This window comes from Salminus brasiliensis, chromosome 13, assembly GCF_030463535.1.
Source record: "Salminus brasiliensis chromosome 13, fSalBra1.hap2, whole genome shotgun sequence".
NCBI lineage: Eukaryota > Metazoa > Chordata > Actinopteri > Characiformes > Bryconidae > Salminus > Salminus brasiliensis.
Genome location: NC_132890.1, coordinates 9,797,190 through 9,821,468, shown reverse-complemented (window position 1 = coordinate 9,821,468; position 24,279 = coordinate 9,797,190). Strand labels below are relative to the sequence as shown.

The window sequence follows — 24,279 nt, the reverse complement described above, 5'->3', positions numbered from 1 at the left end:
TCATACGTTTCCACTCAAACCGACGTAGAATGAAGTGATCGGAATCGACTGCTTTTACTGTATTTCATAGATGACCTGCTGATTGATTTGTGTGTGTGTGTGTGTGGGGGGGGGGGGGGTTGCACTCCTGAGCAACTGCTTGCTGAGGGCTTTTTACTGCTTTTTTGTGTGTGTGTGTGTGTGTGTGTGTGTGTGTGTGTGTGTGTGTGTGTGTGTGTGTGTGTGTGTGTGTGTTTGTAAGCTCTTGCATGGGCTGGCTGCTGAGCAGTAGCTCTTTGCGTTGTCTATGTTTTTATGTGCTTTTATGGTGATTAAGTCATAACTATTATACAAGAGCCATAAAGGACCACATCTGTTTTTGCAGGCCAGAAAGCCGACTTTCTTGTACTCTCACGCTCCACAGAAAAGCAAACACACACTTACGGGCATAAGTGGAACACAGAACAAGAATAAAATAGTACTTCACATAAATAATATAGCTGTTAAGCATGAACTTATCATAAATGAGGATTTCCGTAAAATCTGTGCCATAGGTAGATGCAGATTGGAGAAGAAATCAGATCTTTGTCATCTGTCCATTAATACATGTTGCTCTTACCAAAGAACACCTTTTCTTTTTTTTTTTTTTTTTGCCAAATAACGCTGTGAAGTAAAGACCTTTTTAAGGAGTTTTAATGTAGTGGATCCATTGCACCCTGCGTTTTCACTTTTGTGTTCTGTTAACAGGGCTAGAAACTCCATAGCCCTCCTAAATTGCTCCCTCCTAAATTGCTCCCTGTCCTCTTATACTCTCTTTAATTTCCCTCCTCCACACGAGTGCTCAATAGCGAGGGAAGCTATAGTTTGCGGTTTCTCTGTGGACATGTACAGACCAGGATGCACCTAGACAAACATAAAAAATCAGCTACATATTGTGGCTGTAAAGTACTGACTTACTGTACTATATTTTCTTTCATCTTTACGTTTTAAAGTCAGTGTGTCTTCTATAAAATGACCTTTTAATAGTGCGTTTATTTCCTTTTAATTTTTTTTATAAAGTCAGACTGACCTTCCTGACCTTCCATAGCTTCTAGTTGCTTTACAGCTGCTCAAAGAGGATGCATAGAATTCTCAGCTAGAGCACAGTGGTAAAACCAAAGGATTGGAACTGGATTAAGCTTAAAATGCAATACCCAATCTATTAGCATATACTTGGGTGTCCCACTAAAATGTACAGCTCCATCAAACTGCTGGAAGGAATGTAACAGGGTGGTGGATTATGTTACGACAGAACTCCTTGACATTGGTAAATTACTTTCCATTAATATTAATAAGAAAAAATATCTGTCTGGACTACCTGTGTCTATATAAGCATTACTGATAAACACTTATTTAAATAGAGTTACAAATGCAGTGAGAATTTCAGATCATCAAAAATTCTGTATTAGGTCACAAAATATATGTCCGAACTAATCATGTGGTTCCCATGCTAATGTTTTTTTTATTTGTATTTTTTTAAAGCAAACATCCGCCGATGCTTGTGTGATTCTGATATCATTGTGTATTTGTTCCAATGAGAAGATCCTAAATTAAGGACACAAACGTCACATCGTGCCCTTGATGAGCTCATATACAGTTAGCAGTTCCTTCAGCCGGTGTGTTTAGGTTGTAGATCTATCTGCGCTAGTCTAAACACTGCCTCGTGCTGTGCAGTAGGTTCTCTTCAGTCTCTCTCTCTGGTAGTGTGACCCAGTCGTGGGCTGGGTGACCTGTTCCACTTGACTGTGACAGGGCTGTTTAGTCTTTGGCCCGGGGAAGCAGCTGGGAAAGTGTGTGTGTGTGTGTGTGTATACAGGCCCCAGGTATATGTGTGTTTGTGTTAGTGGGTGTGTGTTTGTATGTAGTATGAGGAGGAGTCTGACTTTGCAAAGCCTGGGTCTCATGGTCACAGTGCGGATAAGTGGTGAAGGTCGTGTGTGTTTGTGTGTGGCTGTTTGTGGTTTACTGTGTTTTGTGTTTTTTTAAGTGGGCTTACCACTAGGGGTGGCATAGATTAGTCCAGGGGTCCTAAACCTATTGCGGCTTGCAGCTCACACAGGCTTTTTTTGAGGCCCACAGGAAGGTTTAACTGACCCCACTGTTTAAAATGAAAATAAATATACCAGTTTTGCTTTACTTAATTAACAATAAATATGTATACAAACTCCATTATATTATATTATATTATGAAGATAAGTAACTAGCTGTGCTGGTGATTGTTTTATTTTGACCAATAATTATCACCACATTATTTTTCATACCTAAAAATGTTGAACTAAATGACATTGTAATCAAGATGACCAACTGCCCCTCTAGAAATACCACCACGGCCCACTGCGGTCCACTAAATCCAATAGTTTGTGGGTAGCTGTTGAACTGTCCTACAACAAAGGGGGGAAAACCGCAGAGTACAGGCAGGAGGACAGTCAACCAATAAGTTTCTGCTAAACTGACCAAGTCTAAAGCATAACAGTACTGACCTATCGAGGTATGGGCTTCACAAGACCTCTTAAGGCGTCCTGCAGTATCTGGCACCAAGATGCTAGCAGTAGAGCCTTGAAATCCTGGAAATTGTAAGGTGGGGCCTCCATGGATGATATCAGTGAGCCTTGGACACCTTTGGCCTTGCCGCTGGTTCACCAGTTTTCTTTCCCTGCCTGATGTTTATGGTGATGTTCTGACCCAGTTGTCTAGCCATCACAGCCCTTTGTCAAAGTGGCTCAGATCCTTCAATGTCTCAACTTCACGAAATGACTGTTCACTTGCTGGCTAATACGTATATCTGACCCCTTGACACATGCCATTTTAACCAGATCATCAAAGTTATTCACTTCACCTGTGCTTTTAATCTTATAGCTGGTCGGCTTCTTCATAAATGTGAGCAGAAGATCCGAGAAGGACTGAAGGAATGGTTTTAAATGGGACCGCAACACGCCACTGTTCACTTTTACACCAGTGTACCTCCCACTCCCCCTGTGTAGGTGTGTTCTGAGGAACTGAGACAGAGAGTGCGAGAGAGAAGGAGAGCAGGGAGCTGCTGGAGAACAGGAGAACCGTTAGATAAGAGAGACAGAGAGAAGGATGAGCGTCCTCTGCATACCATCGCAATCTCACTCTCTCTTTCTCCCTCCTCCTGCATCCTTCTGCTGTCACTCAGACAGAAGATGTGAAGAACACACTCCTCCTCCCCCGAGCCTTTCAACCATGCCGACTCGCTGACCCTGTAACTCCTGCACATAATCCTGCTCCCTCCAACTGACCGCTCCTCAAACATGATTGCATTTACGCTTGCAGAACACACCCCCATATACAAGGCCAGATTTCAATTTTGCTGCTGTATGGGATATATGCCCATTTATCAGTGGTCATTGCTTCATTTGCCTTTGCTGCTTTGGTTTGGCTCGCTGCTTTAGCGTTACTGTATGAAAGAATGTGTGTGAAAATTGCCTAAGGCTTATCCAAGGACAGTTCATATCTGTGAAGTCGAAGGGTCTGATAACAGATGCAACAATGTCTGCGAGTCCCTGCAGCGGTACAGTGTGATAGAGTTAGTGTGAAGTTTCGATGACATTAGTATAATCGCTAGTGTTTTTGTTTTTTTTTATTTTGTCATATTTTAACATTAGAGGTTGAAAAAAATTGTATTTTTCTATTTTACAATTCTACAATGTCATCACGAGACCCACAGGTAGCTCCTGTCATAGTTGATATCAAAGTGCATCATCAGAAAGAGACTGCACATTTTCATGAGAGGTGTGCAAGGAGGAAACCCTTACTGTCAAAGAAAAAAAACGTCAGGGCAAGACTAAAGTTTTCCAGAGAATACCTAGACCCAGACCAGGACCTCTGGAACTGTAATTAATCAGTATTTTTGACCGCAAGGTTTTTCTCCTTTTAAAAGTCAGTGCATTATTTCATTGTGTTTGAGAGAGAATAGATTGTGACCTCTGTGTAACCTTATGCTGCTGGTTGAGGTGACGCTCATTAGAAGTCAAACAGACGCAGCTGATGGCAGCTGTTGCTCCGCCCCCTCTATAGACGGAAGCCCAGAGCTGTTTGCGACCTCTCCACCTGCTTAAATGCATCCTACTATTGACCAGCTCCACTGTTCTTACTCTGTGTGTGTGTGTATGTATATATATATATATATATATATATATATATATATATATATATATATATATAAATAAAAAAAAAAAAAAAAATATATATAATATATATATATATATATATATATATATATATATATATATATATATATATAAAATATATATATATATATATATATGTGTGTGTGTGTGTTCAGAAAGGCAGATGTTTTAAAAATGTTTTGAGGGTCCGTGAGTGGTGCACTTTGCTTTCTGGCTTATTTTGTTTGTACTTTGGACTATATAAATGGATATGTGTATAGAAATATATAGAGGTAGTTTAATTTCATATGTTGGAGAACCTTAAAGTAAAGCTACACAACATGGACAAAATACTGTATTGTGAATGTATTGTTAGCTGACTGGTGTTGGATATGAGGATCATAAGAAGGTCTTGGCCTAGTCTTGGCCTAGACTAGGCTGTGTTTGCAGTGGTCAGTACCTACCCAAAGTGGTTCAAGGAAGGATTACCAGTGAACCGGTAACAGGGTCGTGGGCACCCAAGGCTTAGTGATGTGTGGGGAGCGAAGGGAGTGAAGCCCAGAAAAGCTACTGTAGTACAAATTGATGACAAAGTTAATGCTGGCTATGTTTTGTAGAGTACAGGTCTTGGTGGGGTCAGAGCTGTTTTGGTGGAACGAGGGGGACCTACAGAATATTAGATTTTAAGATTTTGACTAAATGCCCTGGTAGCCCTAGTTATCAGAGTTCAGAGTTATTGGAGTTCACACTGCATTGATCTTTCACAGTATGGTACAGGTGAAGGTAGTGCTAGCCCTGACTGCACTGGTGTCAGGTTAGGTAGGGCAGAGGGTGATCGAAAGGAGGGGTTGGGGGGGGGGGGGGGGGGTGGCTGGGGGGGTTAGTTGAGTTGCCAGGCAGCTAGAAGCGAGACCCTGCTCTATGGAAGGCAGGCATGCAGACAAGAGCCGCAGCGATAAGCAGCCTGATAAACGATAGAAAATAGCAGCAGATTTCAACTTTCCCACCAGCCCAAGATCCATGGGGAGGGAAGGGGGGGGGCTGAATCAACTACTTTCTTCATCCCTCACTATCTGTTCAACCCACCCCCCCTCACTCACAAGGCCATTGAGAGGGTACACACACACACACGCACGCAACAGTACAAATGCACTCTCTCTCTCTTTCCCTTTTTTCACTAAACACCATACCACAGATGCACACATACACACTCACACACAGAGAAAGCTGGACATGGGGCCCTTTCACATATCAGCAAGAAAATATGCCTATACATGCGCACACACACACTCTGCTCGAACATCCTCTTTCAGACTTCTGACCTTCAGAAAAAGAACAAAATTAGAATAATGGTACCTTTCATGTTAAACAAAAACTGGTGTCTCTAGTATTCTCTCTCTCTCTCTCTCTCTCTCTCTCTCTCTCTCTCTCTCTGTGTGTAATGTATAATGAGTGCTTCAATGGTTCTTTGAATGATGCTATAGGAGGTTCTTTGAGAGTTCTTTAGATCTTTAAAGGGTTCTCCATGCTCCCACATCTCAAATGTGGTTCTTTAAGCACTAAAAGTGGTTCTTCTATGGCATCACTCCCAAACAAAATCATTTGAAACACCTTTATTTTTAAGGATGTGCACATGCTCAGATATACACAATATTGACAAAAGTATTGGAACACCTGCTCATTTATTGTTTCTTCCAAAATCAAGATTATTTTAAAAAAAATTAAAATAAAATTAGGAGGCATGGTGCCAATAGGTTTATGTGTATCTGCTCCAGAGAGTTCTGTTCTATTGGTAGTGCTACAGGGAATTACACAAGCTATGTGTGTTTGTGCATTTGCACATCTGTGTCAGCAATGAGTACAGCTTAAAGTAGTTGAATGCAGTCATTAGAAGGGGTGTTCACAAACATTCAGACAGCACGTTTTAAATATAATTTGCTCAGGTACTATATATATATATATATATATATATATATATAGTACCTGAGCAAATTATATTTAAAATGTGCTGTTAATCTCATTAGAGAGTCTCTTTATGCAATAAAAATTGCTGGTGGATCTGAACAAAGTCATGTGATGGTTGAGGGCATTGAGCAGAAATCTGGTTACACACTACATACTTTGCTATTGTGCTGTTGTTCAGTGGAGAAAGTAACAAGCTGTGACGAAGCTTGCTGGGGTCGTGACCTGAATGTGACTTCTTTGACTCAAGAGGTCAAGAGGTCGAGTGTGTACTCTTGTGTTCCTCTTGTTCTTAGATCAAAATGTAAAACCAGATCTACCCTCCCCAATTAGGTCCATTTGTTTTAAGAAGCATTCCTCAATTTACTGACTGATTTCGGCTATTTCTAATGTATTCATCATATCTGTAAATATCTGTAAAAAAAAAAAAAAAAAGAAAAAAAGTCAAACTGTCGATGTAAACTAAAGGGCAGAAAAATGGAATTAACGCTAGCTTTGTAAAAACAGACGTGACCAATGCTAACTTTCTGTAGGAGATTGTAGAGTGGACAGTAATATGTTCATTAACACAGAACAAAAAGGTGTTGACTAAATATCTGCAGAATCTGCAGTGTCTGAGGAACTGGTTCGTCTTTAGTTTTACTCCTGGTGACGTTGGTTGCACCTGATTCTCAGGTTCAGATGCTCTGAAAGGCTTCATGGAGTCAAGTGTGTAAAAGTCAGAGTTTGTGAATAATTCAAAAATAATTGTTGTATGTATAAGACAAGAGCTTAACCTGACTTAAATATTTTATATAAAAATATGCTTTTTATGTTGTGGATATCATCAGCACTTCTGGAATAGATAACACACACTTTAAAAAGGGTTCTTTAAGGGTTCTTTAAAACAGGATACATTGGACCATGATAACTCGAGGAATCATGTGGGAGCTGATGCTTTGCCTGGTAAAATGCTTCTTATAGAACCTTATTTATTTTATTATATATATATATATATATATACATATATACATATATTCTGTTAATGTAAAAGTAAAAGAACCCCTTTTGTTGGTGCTATATAGAGCTGCTTTTGCTTAGAATGTATTGCAGAAAAGGAATATAGCAATGTGGAATATAATAATCATAAAATCAAGGAAAAAACCTTCAGGATCCTGACAAGATTCCCGAATGCTAAATCTCTGAAGTGACGTGTGTTTTTTTGTTTTTGTTTGATTTGTTTGTTTGTTTGTTTGTTTTTGGAGGGAGAAGATTGGAAGTTTGTGACATTCATATATCAAGAAATGCATTGCTTTTCCAGGGATGTTAAAATCCATCAAACAGCACAGGCCTGTTTGTGGGCCCATACTATCAGTTTTTCACCCTTAATCGACTGTTAGTGTATAAGTTACTGTACATATTAGTTTCATAGCAGTTACTGAATAATAATTTATGGTAGTCACTAAATAACAGATCTTCAAATTAAACTTTGGACATGGACTCAGTGGGTTGAAACTTCCCATTTCTGGTGGCCGTTGTCGTCATAGTTCTGGTGTGATTCCAGCACATATGTCAGGTTCAGGTTAGCCGGGGATTGGGTAATTGTTTTTATTCATTCCAACTTATCAGAAAATATGCATTCTGACAGCACATGTATTGTGAAAATATCTTGAAATATTGTAAAATTATATTTATATTATATTGCCTATATTTATCTCATACTGCCCACCGCTACAGCATTGTAATTAACACAGTGTGTGTGAAGGCCTTTGCGTTGGTAAAGGACTACAGAAAGAAAAAGACTACATTACTGCAAACCAGTGGAACATGTTGCAACCCATCACTTGTACAGTTTTTGTACAATTTTTGAGAGTCAGAGCCATCACTCATCAAAAGGTGGTAGAACCTGTGCCGCGTTCTTGTGGACAGAAAAAAGCGTTTTTGCCGGGCAGAGTTTTCTTGTAGAGGAGGGGGATCTGATAGATTGCCGTGAGGAGCTCTGTTGATCTGTGTTCGCAGGGCTAGTTTTTCTCTCCCAGGGCCTTGAGAAATACCCCCACGCAGGACAATCCATCTCCACGGCGATGCCGGCCAGCTTGTAGCCACGGCGATATCGCTGCCTACGATCTCACCTGCCCTCTGCGGACACAAAGAACAATTTCCAGAGTGGTGGGGGGCATCAGATTTCACCCATGCGAGTGAATGCGAGTGAATGTAGTATCTCTGTTCTTCTTCTTCTTCTTAGCTTTTTTTTTTTTCTTTCTTCTCAGCTTTCGTTCTCCCTCTCTCTCTCTCTCTCTCTCTCTCTCTATATCTCTCTCTCTCACTCTGTCTCTCGTCCCATCTTCTCTCCTGGCTGGCCCATTATCACGGAGACGGCTCCTGCTCATTAAGGAGTTAATTTTCTCCCCCCTATCTCTGATTAGTATAGTGAACCTAAAGCACTGTGAATTCTTTAAATTTTCCTTCCCCCGTTATCAAAAAGAGAAAAGGGGGAATAGGGGGATATTTAATCGTTTAAGTAGTCTTCCTGGGGAACTGCTGCTTTTCTATTTTTTTCCCCTCTCTCTCTTTCCCTCTCTCTCTCTCTCTCTCTCTCTCTTCCTCTCTCTCGCCCCCCCCCCATCACCATCACCATCACCCCCCCAGAACTCCTCTTCCCAGCAATGTAAAGAAATCCTGCTGAAGCCGCCCAGCTCAGTCATGCCGTTTTTAAAGCATGAAGGGGAAAAAAAAACGACTTGATGAAATTCCACTATCAGCTTCGAACCAATATGCAAAATATCTCGCTGGAAATCAAATAGCTATTATGTTTTCATTTCCACGTCGGCGTATTTGCTTAATGAAGAGGAGACAGATCAGACCGGCAGAGAGAGTCTGCAGGAGCCGATAACCGCGAACGGCTCGCAGCTATCCACACAGAATGACGCTTCCAGTCAGAGAGAGAGAGAGAGAGAGAGAGAGAGAGAGAGAGAGAGAGAGAGAGAGAGAGAGAGAGAGAGAGAGAGAGAGAGAGAGAGAGAGAGAGAGAGAGAGAGAGAGAGAGAGAGAGAGAGAGAGAAAAGCAGGGGGAAGGAAGGAAGAAGAGAAGCAGGGAGAAGGAAGGAAGGAGAGAGAGAGAGAGAGAGAGAGAAGCAGGGAGAAGGAAGGAAGGAAGGAGAGAGAGAGAAGCAGGGAGAGGGAGAAGGAAGGAAGGAAGGAGAGAGAGAAGCAGGGAGAGGGAGAAGGAAGGAAGGAAGGAGAGAGAGAAGCAGGGAGAGGGAGAAGGAAGGAAGGAAGGAGAGAGAGAGAAGCAGGGAGAAGGAAGGAAGGAAGGAGAGAGAGAGAAGCAGGGAGAGGGAGAAGGAAGGAAGGAAGGAGAGAGAGAGAAGCAGGGAGAGGGAGAAGGAAGGAAGGAAGGAGAGAGAGAAAAGCAGGGAGAGGGAGAAGGAAGGAAGAAAAGAGAGAGAGAGAAGCAGGGAGAGGGAGAAGGAAGGAAGAAAAGAGAGAGAGAGAAGCAGGGAGAGGGAGAAGGAAGGAAGAAAAGAGAGAGAGAGAAGCAGGGAGAGGGAGAAGGAAGGAAGGAAGGAAGGAGAGAGAGAGAAGCAGGGAGAGGGAGAAGGAAGGAAGGAAGGAAGGAGAGAGAGAGAAGCAGGGAGAGGGAGAAGGAAGGAAGGAAGGAAGGAGAGAGAGAGAAGCAGGGAGAGGGAGAAGGAAGGAAGGAAGGAGAGAGAGAGAAGCAGGGAGAGGGAGAAGGAAGGAAGGAAGGAAGGAAGGAGAGAGAGAAAAGCAGGGAGAGGGAGAAGGAAGGAAGGAAGGAAGGAGAGAGAGAGAAGCAGGGAGAGGGAGAAGGAAGGAAGGAAGGAGAGAGAGAGAAGCAGGGAGAGGGAGAAGGAAGGAAGGAAGGAGAGAGAGAGAAGCAGGGAGAGGGAGAAGGAAGGAAGGAAGGAAGGAGAGAGAGAGAAGCAGGGAGAGGGAGAAGGAAGGAAGGAGAGAGAGAGAAGGAGGGAGAAGGAAGGAAGGAAGGAGAGAGAGAAAAGCAGGGAGAGGGAGAAGGAAGGAAGGAAGGAAGGAGAGAGAAAAGCAGGGAGAGGGAGAAGGAAGGAAGGAAGGAGAGAGAGAGAAGCAGGGAGAGGGAGAAGGAAGGAAGGAAGGAAGGAAGGAGAGAGAAAAGCAGGGAGAGGGAGAAGGAAGGAAGGAAGGAGAGAGAGAGAGAGAGAGAGAGAGAGAAGACAGGAAGTAGGGGAGAGAGAGACCGAATCAGGGAGAGATCAGAAGGCAAAGAGGCTGAGACCTGAAATGAAAGAGGGAAAGAAAGACGGGAAAACAAGGGAAGGCAAAAATTACACAGCTAGGAAGTGCGGAGGCTTTTGATAGAGGGCAGAAAAGGAAAAGGTAGAACTAAAAGAGAAATGGTAAGCAAAGAGGGAACACGAGAGAGAGATAGTCGGGCCGAGACACAGAAGAGAAAAAGGAAAAACGGAAAGTGAGGGATGGCATAACTCAGGAATATTTCACAGAATAAGCTCTTAAAAATGCATGGCAATGACTTGGCTTTTGATGGAGGGCGGAAGAGAAAAAGGGTAGAATCAAAAGAGAAATGTAGAGAGAGAGAGAGAGAGAGATAACAGAGTAGAAGGACGCCTTTAAACGTGCCCTACCTCTTTGCGGTGTCCTGGGCCCAGGCTGTTTGATGTTTGACGTCCCGCTGTCAAACCCACAGTGAGCATTAGGCTAGCCCTTTTGAAGTGCGCTGAGCCCAAACACACGGAAAATCGTCACCGCCCGTCACTGTATAATAATCAGGCGTTATCGTGCCGGTTATCTTCGCACACTTGTGCGATTTGACTGATTGAAGCGAGGGGGCCATATCCACCTGGCCTGCCACAATCTTGTTTACCCCAGAGTTTCAGCTATGCTAAGCATTAGCTGTGTTGTTTCCTCTGATTGGATTCTGTGTCATTTTGTTGTTGGAATTATAAATAAAAATCTAATTCTCTAAAAAGGTACATTTACAGGATAAGCAGTGAGATTTTGAGTTGGGCTTTCTGAAAGCACAAAAAGAATTCCTACATGGTGGAGTGAGCATCACACTGAACGCTCTCTCGACCAGTTAGTAGTAGCATTATGCAAGAATTAGATTTTTTTTTCTTGCTCCTGGGCCCCCCCCACAGCGAGGATGTGTGATTCGCACTTTGAGACCACCCTAATGGACATGCTTTACACATGCATTTCTGGACACCTTAAGTAATAAAATCAAATGGACTGTACAGTACTTTACACGTGACCCTGGTTTCACAGCATTATGCAGTTCTTGGAGTGTTTTGCTATGCCACCTGCCCCCTAGTGTTGCATAGAATTAAATAGTGCAGTTTCTGGTGCCCTGACCCTGGAATAGCACTGATAGCAGATAGAATAGGGCTGGGGCGATATGGTGAAAATACTATATAACAATATTTAAAGAGATACACAATATTTATCATAGATTCATACAGATTCTTCTAAACTACTATTCAGAGACTCTCCTGTACTGACTAAAAATGATTTTTATTCAACATCTGCTGCTCTTCATCTAATTAAACCAGTCTAATTACACTGTTAGTAATGAAACCTGCAGCCGATCAGTGTTTATTAAGCACTCATGGTATCCTCAATATAGTAAATAGTAGATTGTCTCTCTATAGAATCGATGCTTGTGGACACCCCTTCTAATAAATGCATTCAGATACATACACACGCACGCACACACAGCTTGTCTAGTCCCTGTAGACAAGTTTGGTCAATAGAACAGGACTCTCTGAAGTAGACATACATGGACCTATTGGCACCATGACTAATGCCAGACGTAGGCCAGAGGGATATTAAGCCCCTTAGCATTGAGCAGTGGAGCAGTGGAACTGTGTTCCCTGGAATGATAGAGGTGTTCCATCCAATACTTTTGGGATGTGTTGGGATGTGTTGGGATGAGGTGGGGTGGTGATCCTGAACTCTCTAACTCTCTTGTGGCTGACAAGTTAATAGAGAACCAAACCATAGCTTGTTCCAATTGTGACACAAGGTCGTTTGCATCAGCGCAAGCACTAACAGCACACTACACACGTGTGTGAAAGCGTGTGTGTGTGGATGCTATGGTCCTGCCACGCTGCCATTCACACCCTGGCAGGCTAAAACGCACCAGGCCCGAGGCACACACCTTATCAGTAGCTCCAGCGACTCTGCTGACACCCTGCCCGGCCGGCCAGGCCGCTGTCCCTCCGCTCTAGCGGCTCATCAATCATTTCAGCGCGTTTTCACAAGCCTGACCAGCTGCGATCGATAGCTCCACTACACCTGCCTGTTTGTGCCCTGATCAATCTCCTCATTTAGGGCTTTCAGATCAGTGCCCAGATCAGTCCGGAATATGATATCGGAGGAGCCGATCAAAGCTAGCGCTAGCTCCTGCTCCTGCTCCTGCTTCTGCGCTGTGTCTTTGGGGATTTCGAGATTGCTTACGTGGACACGCCTCCTGGCGCCAAAGGTACAGCCTGGCCTCCAGCTTTACCTGATTAATATTACTAGCAGTGTTTTAATGCCCTTGACTCTGATCAATGTGTACACGCAGTTGCTCTTGCGCATGAAAATTTCAAGTCAGGTACTGTGGTTTGTTCTTCTGGAAGCACACCGGCACGGTTCAAGACACGCACCAAAGGCCCACTCTTCCTCTTCAGAATGTTCTCATCCCCCCCCCCCCGTTTCCCTGATTGCCTGATACAAGGGAAGCTCTTTTCCTCCTTTTGGGCTGTTTTGTAATGTGGTGATTAGTGTAAGAGTATGCGTGCGTACGCTGTGTGTCTGTGTGTGTGTATGTATGAGGTATGTGTGTTTAATCAGGCTCAGGTTTGATGTGTTGTCTCTGTATTTAATCACCGCCGCTAAGCACACAGGTTTGATGTGGACGAGGCCAGTTAATAAAGCAGTATCTCCTCTTCCTTCATCAGCTCAGCCACTTTGTTCTGCCTGTTCGAGTGGCAGTTAGGACTCAAAAGTCCTGTGTGTGAATGTGTGTGTGTGTATGAGAATGTCTCTCATTGCTCTAGTTATCTCCTTCATTCTCTCACTCCTACCTCTCACTGCCTTCTTCACCACACCAGCCATGTGCCACAATATTGGCCCTTACTAGGGGTGTGACAGTGCACATGTTTGGAGGTGTGATGTGGTTTTCAGTTCTGAGGTGTTAAGAAGCTCTGATTATGTGCTACACCAACTGTGGCCAGATTAACAGAAGCTTTTCTAAGAAATAACTGACAAAGAATCTTATGATAAACTCCAAGATATTCAGAACAATGTTGTGAAAAGCAGCTCCAGTACTTCTGTAGAAAGTCTTAATGATTTTCTTAAGATTTCCATAATGCCTTAAATGTAATGTAATCTCCCAGCTCTAAGAATGCTGTATCGTTCAGCCTGCGATTGGCAGAGGGGTAAAGCAGTTTGCCTACTAAATATGTAACTGCCGCAAACACACACACACACACACACACACACAAGTGTCATCATTACCAGTAAGTAGAGGTCTGCATGGTCATTTCGCAAGGCAAGAGCATTTGTGTCATTTTCCCTCGAATTGATAACAGTGCATGAATAGCCCCGGTGGAATTGCTTCGAGATGACTGAATATCACTTTTTGTCCCACAGACCAATTCCCCTTGCTTTTAATTGACCACAAACAAATTACGCTTGGTGGCGAATGCATCCAGTAATATCCTTTCCTCCGGCCTGCCGGGAGAGATATGGATTGGCCCGTTCATGAAAGGGAGAAAAGGGAGAAAGAAGAGAGCAGAAAAAAGTTTTTCTGCACCATTTGATGTGTGAAAGCAGCGATGCAGCGATTGATTCATTTAAGCGGAGCAGTAATGGGGAAAGAAAATCGTAATTCAAACTTACATTTAAACATGTAATATAATTGGACTTTTTAAACAGAGAAGGGCCCCTTTGTACAATTATGATTAAAGGAAAATTAATTGTATGAAAATGTCTTCGCAGATATAGGAAATTAGATCGAGCAAGGCTCAGGCTACATTCTAAAAATATTGCATATGGGATCGATCTTTTTTTTTATAATTTTTTTTTAACTTCCCCTCTTTCTCTCTCTTCATTATTAAGGTCCAAATCTAACTGTGTTAATTTTATCTGAAATTACAGTGAACCATGCAGGCGTGGAAGTCGAAATTAGCCTAAAGATGTTTCATTTACAAAGACAGAAACACTTTGTCAGGGAGCGATTGTTTCCAAGCATTATCTCCACCACGTTTTAATTGCTTTGGAAGTGAAATTAACAGAATTAGAAAAATTGCCTTTGCCTTTTTCTACAAGGCTCTTTATTCACGGGTATTGTTGTGTGCTTTGTATAGATTATAGGCCTCTTTGTTCTAGGAGTGTAAATATATACGCCTCCAGTCACGGCTTTAGCTCCGAACAATCCCCTCCCCATTCGCCACAATGAAAATTAATTTACAAACACTGTCAAAATTTAGATTTTTTTAAGGGTTCTATGAGGCTTTCCCAAATAGGCAGCTATGTGAAACATGCGGGATCTTGCGCCTACTTTTAATGCACTAATAACGCAAAGTGGAGGTCGTTATTTATGGACTGGGTTCGCTTCTTCTCCATCCGCGGCCGCTTAGATCTTAATCCTCATTGGAATAATAACCGTGGCGGAGGGATGAATTAACATGCAGACTGTCAAGGTACTCTCTCGGGAGTAATGCATTCGTCCAGTGAGCCGCTGGCTCATGCGCTGCATTAGAATGGCGAAGAATAGACTCGATTTGCACAGTAACTTTTCATTCTCTAGGCTTTGATTATTACTGCAGTGATGAGGAGCTTTGTCCTACACGTTTTAATGGTAACACTGTAAGATAAAATAAACAGTGGAAAGCACTTTATTCCGTTTGTTGGGGAATGTGCTTTATTTTTATTAATGAGCCTAATTGTATTTTTCTTACTGTCTGATGTTGGCTATTTTACTACAGCATGTCATGTTTGCAATATAAATCTATATATAAATAGCAATTATATATAAAGCAATTATAATTGAACTATACTGTAAAAATACAGTAAAAGTCCTTTTTTTTGTTTTAGAATAATGCAATAATGCAATAACCATTTTTAGTGTGTGATCCAACATATACATCCACTTAGCTTGTGTTCCTAAGCTTTGGGATTTCCATCCAATTAAATCTGCAGAAAAGGCACTTTAAGGGAATTAGGGGTTGGAATTTAATCAGGGTTTTCCTCTTATAATCATGCACTTCATAATCTTATATTTATAGTATACCCTCAGTCCTTTATAATCGTTAACACAGGCTATCCACATAGCTTAAATCCCTCTCAGTGCACAGACTGGGATCACGCTTTAGCATGATATGCTTTTATCAGTGTGGTTGTAAAGGGCTAACTTTGGGTACTTGGCTTTCCTCCCATTTTCTTTTCTGAAATGTTTGCGTTTTTTAATTTCGATGAGAATTCTCGATCTGTAACCTTTTGGGACAGCCTCCTAGACCCAGATTAAGCTTAAGCCTAGACTGTAAAGGATTTTCAGCTGTGAATTTTGCAAGATATAGCAAGAGTAGGCTTGTACAGTGCATGCACGGGTACACCAACACCTTAAAAGTTTTTGGAAATCGTAAAATACTGTATTTACTGCATTATTCACATTTTAACTCTCCTTCTCTCCTCGCTTTCTCTGTAGGCTCTATAGGGGATCTTGACGGCGGTGAGGAGAATCTACCTGATGATGTCAGTCTCTCAGGAGAGGAGGGCGGGGCGTCGGATCAGGAGGACTCGGCGGAGTGTGATGGCTCTAGTCCCTCCTTTGCACCGCTTTATAATGAAGGTAAACAATACAGTTGGACACCCAGTTTTTTTTTTTTCTTTTTTCATTTCATTTGTCTTGGAAAAAGGGGGTTCTAAATTTGTGATATCAGTAGAACCCTTTTTGGAGCTTTATGGAACCATTTTTGAAGGCTCTCTGAAAAACCATATTGTTGCCGTCACGCAGAAATCTTCTTCACTACCCGTATATTCAAAAAAGAAAACTTTTTTGGACAGTATAGAAAGTTGCTCCAACAAAACCGGATACCCTTGATTTTTAGAAGAAATAAAAATTGAGCCTGTGTCCCAATACTTTTGCCCATATAGTGTATCACCAAAATAGTGACTTCTTCACTTTTTTAATTTGTCTGTTGATAATTTGGGACTGCCATTTAACCAACCTGTTCGTAACTCGCACTAGCAATGCTCCCGACATTAGGAGGGTCAGGACTTAACAGATGTCTCCTCCGAAGCTGCTGGGCAGCCTTCTCACGCGAAGAAAACTGCTGGGTCTCCAGCTCCATCACACTGGCTAACCGATGTCTGTGCTGATGGCAAAGCGGCATGGCACGGATTTTAGCGCATTAGACCACCGCAGCCATTATGGAGCATTTCTATTGGTCCATTTATCATAGAAAAGCTACGATGTTGAGGAAAACTGCCAGATACATTGTGCTTAAAATGTAGATACAAGGTTTTTACGAGACAGTGACAATATACAGGAGTTTCTCTTTTATATAAAGAACCATTTAAGCTTTCAGCTAGTTCTTGGAGTTGTCCTACTTCTATAAAGCACCATTTCGTTAACTAAAGAACCCATGAGGAAGCTACTGTATTTTGAGTGTAGCTTGCTGTTCATACATAGGATGAGGTGCAAAGTCACAGAACAGTTGATCCTGGACCTGTCCTTCAGCTTCCTTAAATCTGTGCTTAGATTTGCTTAGATGCGGCTACAAAATGCTTTTGGACTTTTTTTTTTTGGATTGATCAGCATTATAAAAGCCAATGGTGACAAGCAGTCTTGCATGTCTTGCCGTGATGGCATTTTTGGGCTATTTATGTCCTTGATAAAAGACAGAGTTTGAGTGTAAGGGCCAGGTATGGTACTCTGTGTTTCCGGGCCATCAGTATTCACCTCCTTTTATCTGTGTTTTTTTAGCCTGAGCTCAGATGATACATTCAAAGTTAATATTTCTGTTTTTCTTTTCTTAATCTGGAAAATTCCTGTTCTTGTGAAATTTGGGGCTCTACTGATAAGAGCCTGTTCGTTGGCTGGCTGTGATAAACGCATGGAAACTCTGTCAGGTGCTAATCAGGACTAGATTAGAGATGATCCTCGTTTGTGTGTGTGTGTGAGTGTGTGAGCGTAAGGGAGAGAGGGAGACTGTGCATGAATGCAGAATTGATGCAGGCACTCTGAGAACACCTTATAAATTTACATCACATGTTGATTTGTGCCAACAAAGAAGCACAAATGGAGATGGAGCTGCTGATGTGTATGAATCAGTTTGTGTGAATGTCTGCATGATTCGGTCTCGTTTGTGTCCTCTAAAGATATAGGAAGAAAAGGGCCACGTCACCATAATATGTGTATCTCTCTCTCTCTCTCTCTCTCTCGCTCTCTCACTCTCACTTGCTCTCGCGCTCTCTGGGCTCCTCTGTTGCTCGGTGCTGCTATTATCAGGCTTCTGTAAATCAGCCGTGTTTGACGAACCTGCTCTTTCAACCTGCGATCAATACCAGGTCTTTATCAGGCCAGCACTGGCTAATAAAGGCCAGCTCCCTTATCCACCATCTGGGAGAGAAAGACACAGGTGATAACCGCCTGATAACCGCTTCAGAAAAACACTCGACCAGTCACAGGATACACAGTGCTGCTCAACACAACCCCCCCCCCCCCTCCCCGCTACTAACACTGTGTTCAGGTGAACTCTGCAGTAGAATATACAACAACCGTGGTCAACAGTCATCACCAGTCCTGTATGGACACTTGTGGACTGTTGGACTTGGGCTGAACTGAATTCCTGGGGTTGTTCTGACATTGTTTTTGGGAGCCAGATGAATGATGATGTCCCTCATATTAGCAGCAAGCTGGTAAAGCTAAAGTAAATATGTCCCTCTTATCAAGATTTCTTGGTGTATTTGAATTATGTACCTGGATACATTTTTGGAATTCTTATTCCGACAGTTAATACTGGCAGTGCACAATATACAGTGCACTCAGTAATAATGCATATACACTATATGGACAGAAGTATTGGGACATCTGCTTATTCACTGTTTCTTCTAAAATCAAGGGTATTAAAAAGAGTTCGTCCCAGCTCCGCAACTCATCCCAAAGTACTGGATGGAGCACTACCCATCATTCCAGAGAACACAGTAACTCCACTGCTCAACAACTCAATGCTGAGGGGCTTCATACCCCGCCTGGCATTAGGAGGCGTGGTGCCAATAGGTTCATGTTTATCTGCTCCAGAGAGTTCTGTTCTATTGGCATTTCTTCTCTAAAGGGGCTAAACAAGCTGTGTCTGTGCATTTGCACATCTGTGTCAGCAATGGGTGCAAGTAGCTGAATGCATTCATTGGAAGGGGTGTCCACAAACATTTGATTTAAATGAGATTTGATTGTCTGATTCAGTTTTCTGTACATTATGACAAACGTTCATGAGGAATGGACCAATAGAAATGCTCCAAAAAAAGCTTGGAATAACAACTTTTTTAGCAAGTGTCTTTATATAATGAGAGTTTTTTAAGCCTGATCCTAAACCTAAACCGTGCTAAATGTTAATATAGCTAATTTAGTGTGTGTATATATATATATATATATATATATATATATATATATATATATATATATATATATATATATATAGATGATTTTATTGGCTTTGAAAAGCCTCTTTTACCTTTGTTTTGTCTGGTTTTCCAACGGCAACTGGAAAATGTGTTCAGAGTCTGCGTCAGAACAAACACACACTCACAGGCAAAGACACACACTTGCACCATATGTACTCCCATGACAGGAGCTTGACCCTCTCTCCCAGTACTATGTAGGCAGAGTATTACAGCGGTAAGTGAAAAAAGAGCAGCTTTATGAGAAATGAGTGAAAATTGAGGCTGGTGAGTCGCACTGGAGCTACTTGGGTGACTTTGCCCTCCAGGTGTGACAGAGGAAGTTGCTCTTATCAGATGAAGATATGTTGTTTGGCTGTGTGTGTGTGTATGTGTGTTGTTGTTGTTAGGGGGCAGAACAGGTTGAGGAGCAAGACTGGTGCCAGAAATGCCCCCCCCCCCACCACCCCCACTCCCTTTTCCCGATACCTGCCTTCTCTGCTTCGATGATATGGGAGATAATATTGATAATATTAAATGCAATAACTGTGGCTCCAGCTCCACTACCCCAGCTGAGCGCTGCAGGATAAAATCAATGTGCCATTCAACGTGATTTATAGCTGAAAATAATAGGACTGTTTAGACTGGGAGGGGGACGCATCATAAGGGCGCCATACGCAGGGACAGGGGCTAAGCACGTCTGTGTGTGTGCATGTGTGTGCGAATGTGAGTGCATGCATATGTGTTAGAGGGGTCTAGGTGGACATGGTTTCTGGGAGAATGTGTATGTGTGTGTGTATGAGAGAGAGAGAGAGAGAGAGAGAGAGAGGTTTATTTGACGATGCAGATCTAATCTCCAGACTGTTACATTAATAATAGCTGGCCTGACTGCGTCACACAGGCTGACGTTTATGGCCTGTATCGATCGGCAGCTATCGCCGTTTTATCGCCATGGGAATGCGAGAGTAAACACGGCCTTTGTGCGCCCGGATGACCAGCCCTTTGGAGTGGGGTGGCGGGGTGGGCTTGGGGAAGGGGTTGAAAAAAAAAAAAAAAAAAGCACTGCGATGCATCAGTCTGAAGGCAGTGATTCACCAACATCAGTGTTTTAAAATGCTAGATATTGATTATGAAACATTAAACAGGTAAACACGTCTTTTTAAAACATTTGTTAAATGTAATTAACAGAAATGCTACTTTCTTGTTAGACTACTACTATTACTTAGACTTTAACCTAAGTAGTTACTTCCTAAAATATCTCAAATTAACACCAGGTGTAGAACATCAGCTGCAGATGATTAGAACATTAGAGAGGATTGTGGAGGATTGTCTTATTTAAACTCTCTTGATTGTTGAAGTGAGTGGAATCACCATAGCCAGATCCAAGAAGCTTTCTGAGGCCTTCAGAAAGAAGGTTGTAGATGCATATGAGTCTGGGAAGAGACTCTATTAGAGAACAATTAGAGATGTTCCACTGTCTGGAAAATACTTCACAAGTGGGGAACATTTAAAACAGCTGCCAGCATGGGCAGGTCAGGCCGTCCCAGCAGGTTCAGCCCAAGAACACAAGAACAGACCCCAAGGCGCGTAAATAAGTTTTCAACATTTCTACAATGTCATCACGGGTTCTCCATCTCGCCACCATCAGAAAGAGACTAGACAAGTTTGATTTTCAAAGTGGAAAACGTGGATGGTCCGTTGTAAAGGCCTCGTAGATGCTCAACAAACATTCAACCGAATGTCTATTAAATGAACTCCTATATTAAACTCTTTTAAGGTTATGGTCAAGGTTAGGTTTAAAGTTAAGGTTAGGTTTAGGGTTAGGTTTTAGAGTTCATTTAAGGTTAAGGTTCAGTTGCATTTAATAGACATTCAGCTGCGCATCAGTTGAATGTCAGTTGGTGAGCATCTACAGGCCATCCAAATGAAGGGATATCGGCGATCATAAAAAAGAATCAAACAAATGCTATAATAATAATAATAATAATAATCTGAACATCGGGAAAAAAGGTTGTGTATTCTGAATCAAACCAAAATGAATCCTAAATGAATCCTAAATCCTGAATCAATGAATCATTTTCGAAAGAATCATAATTTAATCGAATCATTGTAAGATCAGCGATTTACCCTCCAAAAAAGAAGGATAGAGAGCTAGACAGAGAGAGATGGATCCCTCTGTCATGGCTGAAAGACGAAGTATCAGTTGTCCCAGTGTTGGTACAGTGGTGCCGCAGTGTGTGTGTGTCTCTGTGTGTGTGTCTCTCTCTCTCTGTGTGTGTCTCTCTCTCTGTGTGTGTGTGTGTGTGTGTGTGTGTGTGTGTGTGTGTGTGTGTGTGTGTGTGTGTGTGTGTGTGTGGGGCCAGAGACAAAGAGAGACAGAGAGAGTCCTATCAGCAAGGTGATCACTGTGTTCAGAGGGACTTACTAATCACCTTCATCAATGAGTGAGAGATGCGCTGTGGCTCTCACGCTGATGACAGGGATTCGCTGTAATGAAATAATTAATGAAAGACACACACACACTTGCTGCCTGTTAGAGGAGCCTTCTTTCAGCTTTTCCGCTTGGTAAATCAAAAGAGCCGGCGTGTGTGGAGGGGTTTTGGGTTACTGCTATATGAAGACTTCTCTTTCAACTGCCTTTGATCATCAGACGGAAGCCACCACACACATAAAGCAGTTCTGAGTAGGTTCTGAGGGGTCAGCAGAGCAGGGTCTGTTTAGCATACATGCACGCGCACACACACACACACATATATACACATATAGCACAGACAGCTTTATCGGATGTTTCATTGATTTAAGCAGATTAGGGGATTTTGTTCATGTACTACTTCCAGGCCACTGAACCTGTTTATGCCAAATTCAGATATTGATTTATTAACCCAAATCTGGTGTTTTAAAGTTTTATTGGTCGGGATGTTTTCTGAGCACAAATCTGGAGATTTTTTCCCCAGATCAGTAAAACCATGTGACTACATGGAATAATTGATTGTATTGTGTTAAATTAACACTACAATAATATCCAGATTTGGCTGTGAATTAAAGTCTGAAAGCTGCCATCAAAGCCTTGCACTAGCAGTGCTCCTAACACTAAAAGGGTAAAGACTTAAGATGCCCCCCCCCCCATACATGCAACCAGCCACCGCCTCTTTTAGAACTCTCACCGATGTGGGATTGCCGGGCAGCCAACATGCTTGGTGGAAAGAGTCAGGTCCCCAGCTTCAGCGCAGCGGCTAACAGATGCCTATGCCAACCAATATGGCTTAAGAGTGCTGAGGGGAGAGAGTCCCATCTATCCACCTGGAGAGCATGGCTAGCTGTGCTCTTTTGGACCCCCTAGCCGTAGTGGCAGCGCATTAGACTGCTGAACCACAGTATTTTTTTTGCCGATTCACAATATTTATTCAGTCATTTTAGAATTACCTAAGTGTCTGGAAACTTCTACGTTTTTGAAATGATCACTTTCTGACAAATTATTTAAAATCTGTGAAGCTGCAATGGATTAGAATTGCTTATTATAGTCTGCAGTCCATAGAGGTTTATTTTATTGGAAACATTAATTCAAAACTAATAATAATAATAATAATTAATAAATAAAACTGTAAATTTAGGTGTTTGACATGAATGGGTTAAACGTAAGACATGTAGCTCAGTGGTGGCAGTAGTGGATCACTGGTTAGAGTGCTGGGTGGTTGTAGGTTTGATACCCAGGTCCCCTAAGCTGCCACTGTTAGGCCCTTGGGTAAGGCCTTTAATCTCTCTGCTTCACGGGTGCTGTAGCATGGCTGACTCTGCGCTGTGACCCTTCAGCTGACTTTCTAAGCTGGGATATACGAAGAGAAGAATTTCTTCAAGCTGTACAAGTGTACAAGTATAATGGCAATAAAGGCGCATTATTGTATCATTCAGAGACTGGTTCTTGCATTATTGGTAAGTTATGTGAGCATGAAAGTTGATGGAAATCAGTAGCCACCATTATCATCATGTTGTTTGAATCATGCTGTTCGGTGGCTATTCAGCTCTTTTCACTGAACTCTTCCTTTACACCTCTCATTTGTAACAGAACCCACAACACACGAGTCTCCAGGTAGCCCAGACACCGGTGAGGAAGATGAGAAGGGGCGGCAACGCAGCAGTGAGGAGGAAGATCAGATGGAAGTGGACGAGGAGGTGAAGACAGACTGGAACGGGCCAGGTCAGTGACGCCCTGTCTCTGTTTTATGGCCTGTGGAATGATGAATGACACTGTACAGCGTTGTACAGACTCCTTACAAAAGCTGCTGCAGTCAGGTGGTGGAGAGTCATAAAGTAATCACTTCTTTTTTTCAGTGTGTTTGAGGATGGGTGTGCGTTTTTTAATGGTTTGAACAAAGTGGACTTTTATGACATACCACTCATGGGTTTGTTCAGAACATGAACTTCTACGCTGTAAAAGAACTGTGATGAGGTTCAACACCGCAACCTGGTGGCCTTAAGGTTTCGATTTTATTGACAGTAAGTATAAGAAAGAATGTGAGGTGGATTGTTGTTGTGTTGCCTAACAATTAGATGTCCAATTAAATAAAAATATTAGAAATGACAGCCCAGATACTCACTTGGGTAAGACTTTAGAAGGGTGGCTTTTGTACTGCTACATGGCGTCTTCATAAGTCTTATTACACACGAATGTGTATTATTCAGTAACTACAGGGACTTCTGTACATGTTGGTGGGTCTATTTTTTGGTAATAGAAGTTTGTAATAACACTTTTGGCCCTTCGGCTGTCCGTAGGCTGTTTAAAGGGTTAAAAATGAACCACAAAAAAAAACCATTGGAGGCCCAAAGCCTCGGTCATGTTATTTTGTATGCAAATCTGAAACAAGTTTTAGAAAAAACAAAACCTTTAAACAGTCAGACTGCATATGAAATATCAGTTGATTTAATAAATGAATGGAAATGACATTACAGTGTGTGTTTAGGTGACAAGTATTTTTCTGGATTTATTTTACATTATGCCAATAATTATTATGTCATATTTTTTGACATATTATGTCAATAATGAACATAAATGATGCATGTCATTAATGTCACACAAAGATTTTGCATCTCCATTTTTTTTTTGTAACATTTGAATCTAGCAGTTGTTCTGTGTCAGAATATTGTGATGAATGGACCAATAGAAATTCTCCAGAATGACCTAGAATAAAAACGTCCATTGAAAGTTAAGATTTGTTTTTCCTTCTCCTGTAAAATTGCCATTTTGGAGATGTAAGAATTTTGTGTTACAGTAATGATATGCATATTGTATTAGTTAAGGATTTCATTTGTGATCAGCTTTTACATAATAATCAATAAGACTGTGCAGTAATTATGGCCAGTTCTGCAACAAACACTGAGAATGTGTGTGTGTGTGTGTGTGTGTGTGTGTGTGTGTGTGTGTGTGTGTGTGTGTGTGTGTGTTTTGTGTCTCTGTGTGTGTGCTTTAATTCTTCACGTTGAGGATGTGTTTATTATCATGGTGTCCCAGCCTGTCCTTTTAACAGTAATTGGA

At 42.0% G+C, this 24,279-nt stretch overlaps 1 protein-coding gene across 1 annotated transcript in view; it reads left to right on the top strand.

Moving 5' to 3' along the window:
- zfpm1 (zinc finger protein, FOG family member 1) overlaps positions 1-24,279 on the top strand; it is a 91,067-nt gene that overhangs the window by 26,279 nt on the left and 40,509 nt on the right. Inside the window, exons 2-3 of the mRNA XM_072695707.1 lie at positions 15,796-15,939; positions 22,813-22,944. Coding sequence (XP_072551808.1) covers positions 15,796-15,939; positions 22,813-22,944 — 276 coding nt within the window. The remainder of the gene's footprint in view (positions 1-15,795; positions 15,940-22,812; positions 22,945-24,279) is intronic.